Source organism: Balaenoptera borealis (assembly GCF_965194805.1).
Source record: "Balaenoptera borealis genome assembly, chromosome: 11".
NCBI classification, from domain to species: domain Eukaryota; kingdom Metazoa; phylum Chordata; class Mammalia; order Artiodactyla; family Balaenopteridae; genus Balaenoptera; species Balaenoptera borealis.
This window is the reverse complement of record NC_138868.1, coordinates 52,252,422-52,267,477: the sequence shown is the minus strand read 5'-3', so window position 1 is coordinate 52,267,477 and position 15,056 is coordinate 52,252,422. Positions and strand designations below refer to the sequence as shown.

General features: G+C 57.9%; 1 protein-coding gene across 3 annotated transcripts in view; it reads right to left on the bottom strand.

Annotated features, from left to right (window-relative positions):
- ARHGEF17 (Rho guanine nucleotide exchange factor 17) overlaps positions 1–14,879 on the bottom strand; it is a 59,378-nt gene extending 44,499 nt beyond the window's left edge. For 2 of the 3 annotated variants that reach the window (XR_014231750.1, XM_082343131.1), the window contains exon 1: positions 11,270–14,878. Coding sequence is in view for 2 of the 3 variants with exons in the window: in XM_082343131.1 (XP_082199257.1) it covers positions 11,270–14,464 (3,195 nt within the window). In the remaining variant the exon portion in view is untranslated. Of the gene's footprint in view, positions 1–11,269 lie in introns of all 3 variants that reach the window. The other variant, XM_082343132.1, reaches the window with a different exon arrangement.
- Between the last annotated feature and the right edge of the window lie 177 nt (positions 14,880–15,056).

The window sequence follows — 15,056 nt, the reverse complement described above, 5'->3', positions numbered from 1 at the left end:
TGAGTCCTGCATAGGGGAGGGGTCCTGACACTCAGGCGAGGATGCCGAGGAGACACTGCCCTATATAGGGCCCTCTTCCTGAGGCCTGGTTCTGGTCAGAGGCCTCCGTCTGCCTCTGTCGGAGGCTGAAAGATACAGTGGGTCAGAGGAGACAAGAGACAGACAGAGCAAGACAGGGAGGAGGACAGGGTGAACAACAGAGGAGGGAGGAGAAAAGAAAGCAATGCGCCCACAGTGATGGAAAGGTCTGCTGTGAGTAGAGGAAAGAGGTGGAGGAGGGAGGAGGCCCTCCCAGCCCAGGCCCAGGGTCCAGGTGACGAGTTGGGGCAGGCGGAGGAATGGCTCACCCTGCCCTCCTGCCCTCCTCCTCCTCCTCTTCCAGCCGCTGGGCCAGGCCAGGCCCAGGACTATTTTTAGCTGGGGCTGAATTTAGCTGTTCCCTCGGAAATTCCTCACCCGCCCCAGGCAACGCCCCCGCTGGCCTTGGGGAGAAGCCTGGAAGCTCTGGTCCAGGCAGGAGGGGAGAGGAGGGCCCAGAAGCAGCAAGAAGCTAGAAGGGTACTTAGGCCTCTGACGAGAAAACCAAAGCTCAGGAGCCCCCTGAGCCTCAGGCCCCAAATCTGAATCACTCCTCTCGCTACAGCCTCTGCCCTACTCTCCTCCAGGAAGGCCTCCAAGATTGCAGGGCCACACAACAGCACTTGTCTTGGGGTCTATGGTATAAATATTGTGAGGATACTCTGTCTTCAATTACAAACTACTGTGAGCACTGCTAGCAAGGCTGCCTGCCTGTCCACCTACCAGTTACTCTTCTCCCAACTCCTGAGAACCTGCAGAATCCAGGGCTCTCCTGGGCTCTGCCACATCTGGGACTCCCACTTTACAGATGTGGAAACTGAGGCCAAGTGCCTTGCCTTGGGTCATAGCCAGCCAAGCAGCATGGGCCTGCTCCTTCTCTCTCCCACATGTTCCCTACCCAGGCTGGTCCCAGAAGGGCTGGATTGGGGGTGCAGCCTGGAGCTCTGCTGTTCTCTGGTGACCCCTGACCCCACTGAGAAGCAGGGCACTTCCGCTGGAGCAGGAGGAATGGAAGTTAGACAAAAAGCATATGGGGCACAGAGGCAGGGTCCTGAGCTGGCTCAGAGGTCCCTCATCCTTCCAGAAATGCAGAGGAAAGTCCTGCCCTGAGGCAGGGGGATGACTCAGATGACCCTGCATCTTGTCCACTGCCTCATTCTCTAACTCCAATAAGAGAGGTAAGCCCTACTCCCCCTATCCCCATTTTGAATAGGGCCTCTGAGCCTAAATTTTACCTCCAAATTATCTCCCTAGGAAGGTCTTTTCTCTCCATCCCTCCATCACCTGGCTCCCCTAAGCTCAGGCTTCTCTCTCCCTGCTCCCCCCAGTCCAATCATCCCCTATGACCAGAGAATGCTTTTTCATGTGCCCACCACGCACTGCTCCTCCTCAGCTCTTTATCTTCCATGGCTCCACACCACCCACAGGACAAAGCCTCGGCAGTTTAACTAGGACTTGAGCCAGTTTAACCTGGCTCCTGTACACACAGCCCCTCCCCGTGTGCTCTGGTCCAACAAGAGACCTCCCTGTCCTCTTGGCCCCAGACATACATTGAGGCTTCTCTTTCCTGGCTGGCTCAGCCCAATTCTCTAAAATGCCGAGTGACCCATGTCCCCTTCCCTCTCAAGAACTCCCAGTGGCTCCTTAAACCCGGCTCTGAGGTGCACGGGCAGATTGCTGGGCCTGGTCCACTACTGCGTGGCCTTGGGCAAGACCTCTTCTCTCGCTGGGCCTTCATTTCCCCTCTGAATAATGAAGGGGTGAGGGGTGGTTAGAAGACACGCTGGTTTCTAAGGGTCTTTTCGGGTGGACCATCCCGGCATTCAAGGCCCTGCCCCTCTTCTTCCTTTTCCTGCCTCCTGGCCTGCCAAGAAGTTGGACATCTCACCACCAGGACCCACGCCAGGGAGACAAGGAGAGACAGAGGGGGACAGTGAGGAACCAGGAGCAAGACCACAGTGACACAGGCAGCCAAGAAAGATGGAGCCAGTAGGATTTTTTGGGGGGAGGGGGGTCCCTTCCCATCCTTCTGCCCCTTCCCTTCACATCTGCTCCTTGACCTCCAGTGCCCTGTCCTGGGAAAGGACTGGATGTTTGTCCAAGGGGGCTTGGGGGAGGGGTCTCAGCAGTCCCAGGAGGCCAGGCTATGGGGCTGGCTGGCAGCCAGGACCCCAGTCCTCCCTCCCTCCTGCTCCACGCTGCTGGGGAGCAGGGCCTGCTCACCCCCTGGGAACCAATAAACAGGAAACAGACACCAACCTGGTGCTTGCTCCCTCAGCCTGGCCCCCACCATCACAGTCCCCCAACTGCCCTCCCATTGGCCCAGGACCTGCCCCGCCTCTCCCCAGCCCCAGAATCTCAGAATCAAGAAGTAATAATCTCAAATGAACGAACAAATCAAGTTAAGAGGAAGCCTTCTGGAAAAAAACTCAGACTCCTTCATCTTGAAACCACGAGATTCTACACTCTGAACTGGCAATCTCAAAAGCACACATTTTAAAGTGGCCACAGTTCTGAGAGCTTCCAGACCTGGGGTCATGGGCTGAGGGTTCCATAAGTTTCTCTTCGGCCCTCACGGTAACTCCTTAGCATCCTCACTTTGCAGAGCAGGAAACTGAGGCTCAGAGCTGAGGTGCAATGACTTGTCAGATACCACCCAGCTGTGAGTCAGAGTCAGGTCTGAGATGTCAACCCTTATCAGTCTGACCCCAAAGCCCAGGGCACACACACCTCAGACTCCCTGCCTTAGAGGGGTTCTCAGCCCAGAATGGGAAGCAGAGGGGACTGAGACCCACTTCACAGGCTGGTTCCAATGGGTCTGGGGCTTTGACTCTGCTCTGCTCGCAGGTTGGGGCTGGTGGTAACAAAATGGGAGGGGGAGCTGGAGAGAGGAACAAAGTCAGTGGGCATTTGACTCCACTTCACTGCCCAGTCCCTCTCCCTCCGCCCAACTCCAAAGGCCCAGGCTGCTGGGCCACCAACCCTACAGATGTAGCCAGGACCCCACCAGCCCTCCTGTCCAGAGCTTTGTCCTGCTTCATGGCTGGAAAGAGATAACGAGACTATGAGCAACTTGGAATCAATTTCTCTTAGAATCTTAGAATCCTAACATCTTAGCATCTTAGTCATGGGGGAGGAACTAACATTTCTTGAGGAAACCCTCTTGGCATTATTTCATTTAATCTTGACAGTAATCCTTGGCCGAGTCAAGGGGTAATGCACCCATTTTATGGATTCAGAGGGGTCTGTAAATGGTTGCCCTGGGTCCCAAAGCCAGCCTGAGAAGAGAAGGGACGCGGACCATGCTCCTTACCCTCCACGCGCCATCCTTCAGGTGCCACTTCCTGGGCAGCACCTCGGCCCCTCAGGGCATGAAGGGACCTGACAGGCCCTCTGGTCCAACCCAGCACCAGGGTCGCCGATCCCCAACATGGAGCCCCCAGCACATGGGAATAGGGAGCTCCTCGCCATCTGCCCCGAGTCAGCCCAGGCCAGCCCAGCAGAGATGTGATTCCCACCCCCACCCTAGATCCCCCTCTTCTCTCTTTGCCCTGGCTCTAAACTCTCCTGCCAACTGCTCTTCTTGGGAGCTGCTTTATCCCAATTTTTAGCCAGCCACCCTAGAAGCCAAGCCCATCCACAGGGGACCCACTGGCTCTTCTGTCCCTCTCCCACCAGAGCAGGGCTCGGCCACCCTCTGGACCCCACCCACATCAGAGGGCTAAGACCCTTGCTGAGAACTCCTGACAAGCAGGGATGATGTCCAAGCTTTCCCTGTGTGTCCCTATTGCCCATTAAGGGGCTCAACAATTGCTGAATGAATGAAAAAATGACAAATGATCAGGGAAAGAAATGAATGCAGGATAAAAGCAGTGGGCCTGTGTCCACCAGCTCTACCCTGTGCCAGCATCTACCGTGGGCTCTGGCTTCCAGGAGCCAACAGCCTGACCCCTCTGCTCACCTGTCACAGGCAGAATAATGGCCCCCAAAGACTTCCACATCCTAATAAACCTGTGAATATGTTATCCTACATGGCAAAAAGGACTTTGCAGATGTGAGTAAAGATTTTGAGATGGGAAGATTATCCTGGATGATTCAAGTGGGCCTAGAGTAATCACAAGGGTCCTTATAAAAGGGAGGCAGGAGGTTTGGTTTAGAGTGAGAGAGAGATCTGAAGATGTATACTGCCGGCTTTGAGAATGGAGGAAGGGGCCAGGGGCCAAGAAGAACCAGCAGCCACCAGACCTGGAAAAGGCAAGGAAACAGGTTTTTCCCTAAAACCTCCAGAAGGAATGCAGCCCTGCTAACATCTTAATTTTATCCCAGTGAAACCCATTTTTTCTGACCTCCAGCACTATAAGATAACATTTGTATTAGGTCACTAAGCATTAGTAATTTGCTACAGCAGCAATAGGAAACTAATACACCACCTATCTGCCAGCCTAGACGCTGGTATTAGCTCGTGTGCCTCCCACCTCAGGTACCTCTGGAGACTCCCCTCTCCCTCTCTCCCTGCCCAGGGAGTGTCTCAGAGCCCCGTGACTTCTCCAAGCCCCAGAGGAAGTGTTAACATCCCAGCAGCGGCAGCATCAACACTTCTGTGCACAGGTTCCAGAGTGAGCCCCACAGCTCACAAGTGTGGGGAGAGGCCCCCCTCTATGTGTGTGGAGGGGTGCAGAGCAGCAGCTGGTTGTAGGGAAAAGGGCCCTGGGGGCCAGGCCTGGGTGAGTCCCAGCCCCACTCTGAGCCTCAGTCTCCTCAGCGGCCTAAGGGGGCTGTGAGCCCCCCACCGGCACTTCAGTCTACAAGTTGGGATCCTACTAAGGACAGCTGTTGCCTCTGCCAGCAGGAGAGGAGGTTTTTCCTGGTGCCCAAGAACATGGAGGAATCCATGGCTCTGAGAGGGGAAGGGTCTTACTTAAGGCCACACAGCAGGAAAATGGAGAGGCTAAGGCTGGAACCCACGTCTCCTGACCCCTAGTGCAGACCTCCATGTGTCATACCAAGTCATCCCTTGTGAGCCCCATAGCTACTGGAGGGGGGCTCAGATATCCTGGCTGGGGCCCTAGGCCCCTGCATGTCATGGGCTGGGGCTCACTCACAGCTCAGAGCGTGGCAGCCTGGCAGTCCTCCTCTGCCTCTGTCCACCCCTGGAATGCCTCAGAGGCCTGGGGGTGGGTAATGGCGGGGGGGTTGCATGAAGGATCAACTCCCATGGGGGGGCATGTCTCTAATAAGCTCCTGCTTCCCAAGGGACCCAGGGCCCCCATTTCAGGGCCTGCCAGCAAGGCGCCAGGCTGCCTGGGCACATTTCCCAATAAGTACGCCAGAGCTGTGAGCCTTTCTGGGAAACATAGGCTCCCCCTTCCCCCACCCTATTACCAGCATCCCTGCCAACTCTGCTCAGTGGGAACTCTGCGGGGCCAATGTATGGCCTAGGAGTTAGGACACCTTGGGCCAAATTCCATACTTGAGACATAGGGCCTTTGGCAAGCCTCTGTCCCCTCTGGGCCTGCTTCATCCGTATACTGGGATGCCCACCTAGCTAGAGGACCAGATGGGAGGGACAGGGCTGCCTTTGGGTGGTGTGAGCTCCCTGTCTCAGGTAACATGCAAGCTGGAGCTGACAGGTGTCACAGTGGCTGTGGAGGAGACACCAGTGGGATAAGGCACTGTCACTTGCCTCACTGGGGCCCTGGGAACCTCCATCCTCCTAGCCTTTGAGTCACACCAACAGAGGTCTGCAGGGGGCAGCTAGTGCAGCGTACAGCTCCAGTCTACCCTGGGGGTTTTGTCAATCTCCCCTCCTCACTCTGAGTGACCCATCACACACTGCCCAGGCATAGGAGCTGTAGGAGCTCTTTGTTCACCTTGAATGCTGGAGTCCAGGCCCTCACAAAGCCCTCTGGGCTGCAGCGGAAACCCACCACCCTACTGCCTCTGCCCCAGCCCAAGCCACCATCATCTCTTGTCCAGATTATTCCAGTGGCCTCCTGATCAGCCTCCCTGATCCACCCACCATGGCCTCTGAAATCTACCCCCACAGAGTAGCCAGAGCAGGCTTGTGAAAGCCTAAGTCAGATTAGGTCACTGCTCTACTCAGAACCTTCCAACAGTGCCTGCCCCATCTCACCTCAAGTAAACACGGAAGACCCCCTATTGGTCTATGAAATCTACCTCATCTGGCCCCAACCCATTTCCACCCTCCCTTAATTCTGACCTCATCTCCTACTTAACTCCATCCACACAGTCCTCTTGACTTCTACCTCAAGGCCTTTGTACTTGCTGTTCCTCTCTTCACCTCACAGATAGCCACCTGTCTTGCTCCCTCCAGGCCTCTGGTCCAATCTCACCTCCTCAGAGAGACTTTCTCAGATCTCTTAATCTAATAGAGTACCCCCTCCCTGTCATTCTCTACTCCCTTATCCTGGTTTCTTTTGCTCCCCAGCCCCTATCTCTCCCTGTAGCACAATGTATCCATTTACAGACAGGTCTCCTCACTAGTCTGGAAGCTCCATGAGGTCAGGCCTTTGTTTTGCTTGCTGTTGTATCCCAGGGCCTCAGAGAGTGCCTGAGTGTCTAGGGGTTCAGTAAGTATTTGCTAAATGGATGAATGCATTGCCTTATCAAGGCCCACCCAAGTCTCTGAAACAAACTCCTAGGGCACACAACTTAACATATTATTTCCCACCTACCAGCCTCTGCCCATGCTGTGCCCTCCCCCTAGAACCCCTCCCTCTCTTCTCTGGATATTCAAATTCTCCCAGTTTTCAAAGCCAAGCTCCAGACAGAGGCTCCTTCAGGAAGCCTCTCCTGCCAGCCCCCAGGCCACTCCCTCAACATCCTACAGCCCCTTCCAGGCTGCTACTAGATCCTGAATTCTCTGAGTGTTTCGGCTCCCCAGGCGGCCTGGGGATGCCTCCACCCCACTGCGGGGCAGCATGTGTAGCCTGAAAGATCACAGATGGGCGGGAAGGAAGCAGGAGGGGCAAGTTCCTACACTAGGAGCCCCCTGGGGACAGGATTAGCAGCAGCCTCCCAGCCTCCCAAACCCAGCTGGTCCTGGAAATGTGGGGCTGGAAAATGTCAGACTCAACTCTGGTCCATCCCCCAACTCTTCCCGGTGGTGAAGGGAGGACGACCCATTCCTGGGCCACACTCCCCCAATAGCCCAGGGTGCTTAGGAAGGAGAGGGTGGGGGCAGGGAATAAACAGAGGAAAGGGACAGCCCTGTGCCTGTCCTCCTCCTCCCGCCCTCCTCCTGCTGGGTGACAAGACATTTAATTATAGATATTTGGTACCACTCAGAATTCTAAATGTCCTAATCGCCTCCTCTCCCAGAACCAGTTTCCATGGAAAAATCATAGCAAAGAGCCAAAGAGGGAAAGGAGAGAATCCCCACCCCTGTGGGTTCCCTGCCAAGGAGACAGAGTGAAGAAAGGTGACAAAGAGAGATGCAGCCTGGCGTTCCTCTGCAAGGCAAGGAGCTGGCTGGGCAAGCTGGGGATGGGAGCCATGTCTGCTGGGGGCAGGGTGCGGGGGCAAGGTCAGGGTGGTGCATGGACCTGGCTGTGCCCTGCCATACTATGGGACCTTAAAGTCGGCATTCTCCTTTCTGAGTCTTGAAGTTCTTCCCACCGCAAACATGGGCTCCAGTGAATTAAATAACTACCATGAAAGTGTTCAGACAGGGGTGTGCAGGTGATGCCCCCAATGCCCCCTGACCCTGCCCCATTACTCAGATGGTAGGCCAATTCCACCAAGAAACAGGGACCCTTCGGGCCTCTTCGCCTCTAAGACAATGACATTCTAGGATTCAGTCTGCAATTCTGACTGAATCTGAGTCTGCAGTTCTAAGAATTCAGCCTTGTGAGATTCTCACAGCTTTCATTTTTGAAGAATGAAACATTCAGAGTGTCTGGCATATAGTAAGCACTTAATAAATGTTAGCCACTCTTACTGCTATTTCAATATGCTAAAGTTCTCTGAGTCCATCCATCTGATTCTGAGACATAAGTCACTTCCTATTTCTGGACTAGAGTTGTCACTTCTGTCAAACAGGTATCAGGTACCTGAGGGCAGAAGGTTAGATCATGAGACTGTACTTTAGGGCAGGATGGGAAGCCTTGGGATGAAGAGTCGCTGATCATCCAGGCGACTGTGGGCCTAGGTGGGAATGACAAGGGCTGTGGGAGGGAGCAGGGCAGGGAGGCTCCACAACTGGGCCTCCTCGCCCTAGCACATCCGTTCACGGAAAGCGACCATGAGTTATCCCTCACTCCCTGGGCTCCTAGGTTCTTACAGCTGATGCATAGAGCTGCCTTTCTCTCCCTTCCAGCCACACCCCGACTCCTCCTGTTTCCCTTGACCACCCTGCAGGCTGAGTCTCTCCTACAGAGCTTCAATGACCAGGCAAAGACCACCCACTGTACAGATGGGAAAACCGAGGCCCAAGATGACTCTGTCCAGGTCTCAGAGCAAGTCAGAGGCTAAGCCAGGTCTGGAACCAGGCTTCCTGCTCCCAACAGAGAGGCAGCACCACACAGAGGGCAAATACAGATTTTGGGGTGGGACAGACCTGACTTTGAGGGACTTCCTGCAGCCCAGGGGTGGGTCAGGGACCCCCTCTGTCCCCGGGGCCTCTCCTGCCAGCCCCCTGGCTGGGCTCACACTGGTTTCTGCCTCATCAGCAAAGCGTGACAGACTCTTCCCTTCTTATTCTGGAGCCCACACCACACCATCTCCACCCACAGGCCAGGGAGCGTGACTGGAGCCCTGGGCCCGAAACAAGGGAACATTGTCTCCTCCGTGAAGGCCAGAAGGAGGGCTGGACAGCTGTTCCCCATCCTCCTGGAGCCAGAAAGAAAGGGACAGCAGGAGGGATTCAGGCTAGCAGAAGGAAGAACTTCCAGGCTTTATGAGTGGGTGGGGAATTAGGAGATGGTGAATCTCTTCTGAGCTGACTAAAGTCCACCAGGTTATACTGAGGCCCAGAATGCCCAGCCCTGTGCTCAGAAATCAGTAGGGGGCAGGGAGGAGGGGCCAAGGCTGCTCACTGAGAAGCAGCTGAGGCAGTGGACCTTGTTTTTTTCCCTCTCCTGTCCCCAGGGAGGGCATGATCACACCATCCACTCACAGTACACAAGCCTGCCAGGCAGAGACCATTAACCCCATTTTACAGAAGGGGAAGGTGAGGCATAAAGCAGGGATGTGACTGATCCTAGGCCACACAAGGATCTGGAGCCAGGGCTCAAACCCTGCTCTTTCAATGACAGACTCACCAGTTCTCTCCCCTAAGGAGTAAGAGGGGATAGCGAGCTGGGCCTGGAGAGATAGGAGGACTGGAGTGAGCAAAGGCTTGGAGGCTGGAGAGAGCCTCCACTGAGGGCAGGGAGAAACCTGTGTTATGGGCAGATATGTCCCACCTCACGCTCCCTAGGGGCAGCTGGGGTGGGGGGCTGAGATCCCTGTCCCACGTGATCCCTGAGGATCACGTGGGACAGGGAGACGATGTGATGAGAGTAGACCAGGAGCCAATTCTGCAAAAACTCCCACCTCCTCTCTGGGTCTCAATGCCTCTTCTTAGTAAGGAACAGTCCCCCTCCCCCCAGTCTCCCCGAGTCCCTTGGTTCACCCCTGCTCTCTCCCAGAGGAGATAATTATATGGGAAAAGCACCTGGGGATGGGGCCCCTGGTAGGAGCTGCCCCTGCTGTCACCCTCCCCCACCCCCATGTTCCAAAGACAACTGGCACTGGAGTTAGGGGCACCTGAGCTGCCCTACCAGGCTCTCAGAAAGAAGGACAGGTCCAAAATGTCCCCTCTCCCCACTCCCTGCCTACTGACTCTGCAGCCTCTGTGAGAGACACCAGAGCCAGGACAGGGGAACTAGAGACAGCAGAGAGAAACAAAGAGAGAGAGAGTTTAGAGGGGCCGTGAGAGCATTGAGAACCGGCAGTAACCAAAGTAGTCCAGGGTTTAGGGTTTTCAGGCTCCTCACTCTGGCAGGGAACACAGTGGGAGCACAGGCCATGGCTGAAATAACCCCAGGCCATCTCCACTCTAAGCCCAAAACCCAGAGCCTCAAATCTAGCTTCCAGCTGGGATGCCACGGCACCACACTGCCTAGAACCCATGTGAACCCACAGCCCAAACTCCAGGGACAGCTGAAGCCAGAAAGAAGAAGTGGAGGCCTCAGGGAGAGTGAGTCCCCCGGGGCCTGGGGTCTGACAGGGGAAGGAGGAAGCATCTCAGAGTCACCAGGAAGGGGGTGGGGTGGGGAGAAGATGCAAGCCGGCAGGATGGGGGACCAGCGCCCCCATCCTGACCCAGAAAGGCAGCCCTGCCTGTGGGGGCCAGAACCACTCCCAGCCTCTCTCAAGGCCCCTCTCTGCTGAACTTCAGCAGCTGCTCGCTGACCCTGCCCTCCCTTAGAGGTACCCGTTCTAACTGGAGGAGGCTTTAGCAGACTTCAGGCCCAAAGAGTGTCCCAATTCCAACCCATGGACTCCCCACAAATCTGTGCAGCACAGCTGGAAGGAGATATAGGCACCACCTTGTCCACAACCCTCCTGATTTTACAGATGGGGAGGTTGAGTCACATAGAAAAGCCAGGGCTGCCAATGTACTTTATGGAGCCCTCTCCACTACTCCATAAAGTAATGCCTTGTACCTCTCCAATTCTCCCAGGCCCAGGTTCAGACCCAGATTTTGATCTGACACAGGAAAGCCACGTGAGTAAATGGCAAACCCATGTCAACTGTGGGCCCCTGAGCCCAAACATCCTACAAGGGGTTTGGCCAATAAGGCAGCAAGGCTCTTGAGAAAGTTCCATCACCCTCACATCTCCTTATGTATTGATAACAAAGAACCAGATAGGAATCTTTAAAACCAGTCCCTGAAAAACATCTAAAGGACCTGATTAGAACCCTTTGTAATTATCACCCAGAATACCTTAGAGCAGATAAGAACCTCTGACATTAGTACCAGCAGAAGCCTGAAGCCTCTGGGGCCTGAGAAGACAGAAGCCTTGTGTCATTAACACTCTTAAAACTGCCTGGGCACTTCCAGAACCAGAGAATCTCCCTCAGACCTGGGCACCTGCCCAATGAGCACACTCAAGAGACTCCTGCATAAGTCACTGTCCCTGGCGCTCCTTCAGCCCCACCCCAAAGGCCCCCCACAAAGACTCACCACTTGTGGCTTGCTGCAGCACTTGCTGGCTGGAGCAGGCTCATCTGGAGCCCGGACTGCCTCAGGGGGCTTGGCCTCGGTAGAGGGCGGTGCAATCGGAGTCAAGCAGGGCATATCCACTGGCACTGGGGCAGGGACCTCACTGGAGTGGAGGGTCAGCATGTACTGCTTAGTGACGTCCTCAAGAGATGGTGCCTGCAACGTGGGGTGGGCTTGGGCAGGGAAGCCCATGGGCTCTGGTACAGCCACAGGGGGACCAACGGAAGTCGGTGGCTCAGGCACCATGATAGGCGTGAAGGTGGACGGCACACTGGCATGACGAACGTGTTTGGAGGAGGGTCGGGCCCGAGACAGGCTGCCAGCCTGGTCCTGATTGCCCTCCTCTCTCGGTAGCTCCTGATGACTGCTCCGAGCTGGGCGCTTCTTGGAACCACGGCGGATGAGCCGTGGGGACAGAACGTCAGCCAGTTTTGGGTCAAGGTGGAAGTCACGGTGGGCAGTGGAGGAAGCAGGCGGGGCCTCAGGTAGGGACCTCTCAGACTGTGCCCGGCCCCTGGCAGGACTGGGCTCTTCTGGTTCTGCCCGCCGCTCTGTGAGGATGGGCTCACTGCTGGACGGAGGCAGCATGGGCTCGACCTCTCTGATGGGCTCCCCTCCAGGGCCCTCGAATCCAGGCCCAGCCAGCTCCCCACGGCGGCTGGGGTCACTCAGAGATTTCTTCTTGGGGGCTTTGCCAGCAACCCTGTCATCCACCACACACCCTAAGGCACCAGGCCCCTGAACAATGCTCTGAATGACCTCTTGGTATCCCTTGCTCTCTTCACTGCCCACAGACCAGTCACTGTGGCCGCTGGTCAAGCCCTCGTCCACAGCTGGGGCTGCTGGAAGCCCTGTCTTGGGGCTCAGCGAGCCCAGGAGGTTGCTATCCACGGAGAACCCGGAGGGCTCTTCAGAGGTGGCAGCCCGGTGGCGCTGTGGAATTGGGTCACTCAGAGATCGGTAGGCCTCACCTGCCTCCCCATTGCTCAGTTCAGTCCCACCAGGGCCTGAAGGTGGGACTTTGCGTCTCCGGCGGAGGGCACCTGGTGTGGGAGGGGTATCAGAGGACACCAGGGCCCACCCTCCCAGACTGTCTTCAGCCCCAGGGCCATGGTGGTTGGTTTGGGCTGAGGATGAGGAAAGGGGTCGCCACACCCCTGCGGTACCCAGGCTGCAAAATGCTGAAACAGGAGGCTCAGGGTCTGCCCCAATACCCTCATCTGTCAGACTAGACTCAGGGCCGGAGAGCTCTTCCTGGGACCGCTGCCCTCGGATTACGTCTCCTGGCCAGTCAGGACTTCCAGGGAGGACATCACTTCCATCATCCTGCTGGACACCCATGCGCTGGATCTTCTCAAAAACCTGACGGGCCTCTTGAACATACTGATCTTGGACGACGAGGGGCAGTGGATCCTCCTCAGCACCTGGGCCTGCCAGCAGGAGTTCAGATGAGCTGGGCTTCAGGGCACTGGTGCGGAGTAGGCAGCGGGCCATGGGCTTCTCAGAGCAAGTAAATGACTTTGCCCTTCGAAGGGTGGCCGTCAAGTCCTTCAGTGTGGGGCGAGCGCCAGGTGATGCTGGGGCTGGGGAGGGCACGGGCTCAAGTTGCCCCACAGAGCCACCTGCTGATGGTGAATCTCTGCCATCTAAGGGGCTGCTCCCAAGGTCCTCATGTCGCCCACCAGGCTTTCGGACCCTCAGCTCTGAAAGGTCTGAACGCAGGAAACTGAGTAGTGTCAGGGTCTCTGAGGCAATATCTGGATTCGACAGGGACTTCCGTTGCCGGCTCTTGTCCAGCTCCAATCCTCCGTCCCTCAACGCTCTCGTGGTGCCCACAGGTCCCTTGGCGCGGGTTCGAGCCTGGGGCCTTAGAAGCCCTTCCCCAGCTCCAAAGCTAGGGGAGCGATACACGCCCCAGCTCCCAGAGCCCCGGCTAGCCCACAGGTCCTCATCTTTGAGAGTCTCTGTGCTGGAATAACGGCTGCTACCACGGGAGCCTGCTGGGCTGGCCAGATACGTGGGAAAGCTCACCTTGGCCACGCGGAAAGTTCCCCCCCCAGTGTCTGACAAGGGCCGAAGTCCTTCTTGGGGACCTGATACACAAGGAGAAGAGCCAGTACCCCACTCCTGGGGTCCTTCCTCGCTAGGGGCTCTTGGAGATGTTGGGGGATCGGGGCTCCTGGTTCCCCTTGCTGAGTCCATGCTGCCCAGATTTAACCCATAACTGTCCGGCCTACAGTCCTTATCCAGGAGGGAGCTTCTAGGCCTGGGCCCCGGCTTCCCTCCCCAGCAGTGGCCGCCCTCACCGTCTTGGTCCTCGTCACTACCTGAGGAGTGGCCGCCGTGGTAGGCCGGACTCTGCGCCCCGGGCTGCGGCGGCGGCGGGCCCTCCTCTTCCTCCTCGCTGGAGCTGGCAGTCCGACTGCTGCTGACAGGATAGGAGGAAACGATGGAGGAGGAGGAGGAGCGGGAGGCCCGGGCCCAGGCCTGCGGTTGGGAGAAGCTATGCCAAGAATGTAAACCATCCGCCGGACGCTGCGCTCGCTCCTGTTGCTGCTGCCGCCGCCTCCTCCCCTCGGTCCCTGGGCCCGGCAGCGGCCGCGCCGAACGCAGGCCCGCCAAGGGGAAGCATGTCCGAGGAGGTGGCGTCGGTGGCTGCCGGGGTTCCCGGGTCGTGGGCTCCCACGCGGCACCGTCGGGGCTGGGCGTCCCCGAAGCCTCAGAGTCGGCACTGGGCCGCCTGGATCCAGGGCCACCGAAGAGCTTGCGCATCTCGGTGACGCTGGGCCAGGCCCCGCGCGCGGCTCCCTCCGCCGCTTCTTCCGCGGCCCCGGGGGAAACGCCCCCGTCTCGGGCCCCAGTGGCGTTGTCGTCCAGATGCTGCGCGTCGAAGCGCCTGGAGAGCTGGCGCACCGACGGCGAGAGGCTACGGAGCGGGCGCGGCTGCGCGGGGGCGGCCGGGGGCCCAGACGCCAGCTTGGACACGCGCCGGGAGGGCTGGCCCGGGACGTCCGAGGCCGGCCGGCACGAAGCGCGGCGCCGCAGCCCGGAGGTGTCCGTTGCCTCCTCCCTTGGCCCTGGCCCGCCGCTCCAGCGCTCTAGCAGCTTGAACGAGACGCTGCGATAAAGCTGGGGCCGGGGCGCCCCGTCCGCCATGGTGGCGGCACTCACTCTGGGGGGGCTGGCCTCGGGGAGCCGCGGCCAACCCCCCCTGCGCCCCCGCCCCAAAGGAGCGCAGCGGCCGGGGTCCGAAGGCCTGGGTCCCGCAGCCGCAGTGCGAGGCGGTTAGCGGGGAAAGGGTGCAGGGACCGGAGCACAGGTTTATCTGCTGCGGCTCAAGTTTCTGCGCCCGCGGGCCGCATCGGCTCCATCCCGCGCGACCCCTCCCGCCTCAGAGTCGACTCCCGGGCCCAGCCCCCGCCTCTCCCGGTGCGACCCGGAGCATCGCGGCCCGACCCGGTACTGGCTGGATCCCAGCGCTCCGTTCCTCGGCTCTGCGCCCGCCCGCCAGCCGGCCTGCCTGCCTCCCCTCGCGCTCCCGCTCCGGCTCCCGCTTCCTCCCTCTAGGCTGCCTGCTCCTCGCTCCCTTTTGTTGCAAATAAACTTTGTGGCGGAGGAAAGGGGGTGGGGGGCGGGGCCTCGCGCCCAAAAGAGGGGGTGGGCTCCCGGCGCGCTCTAGTCTGGGAATCGGGAGTGAGGGGGAGGGGAGGGAATCGGGAAGGAGCGGAAGGAGAAATAAGACTGCTTG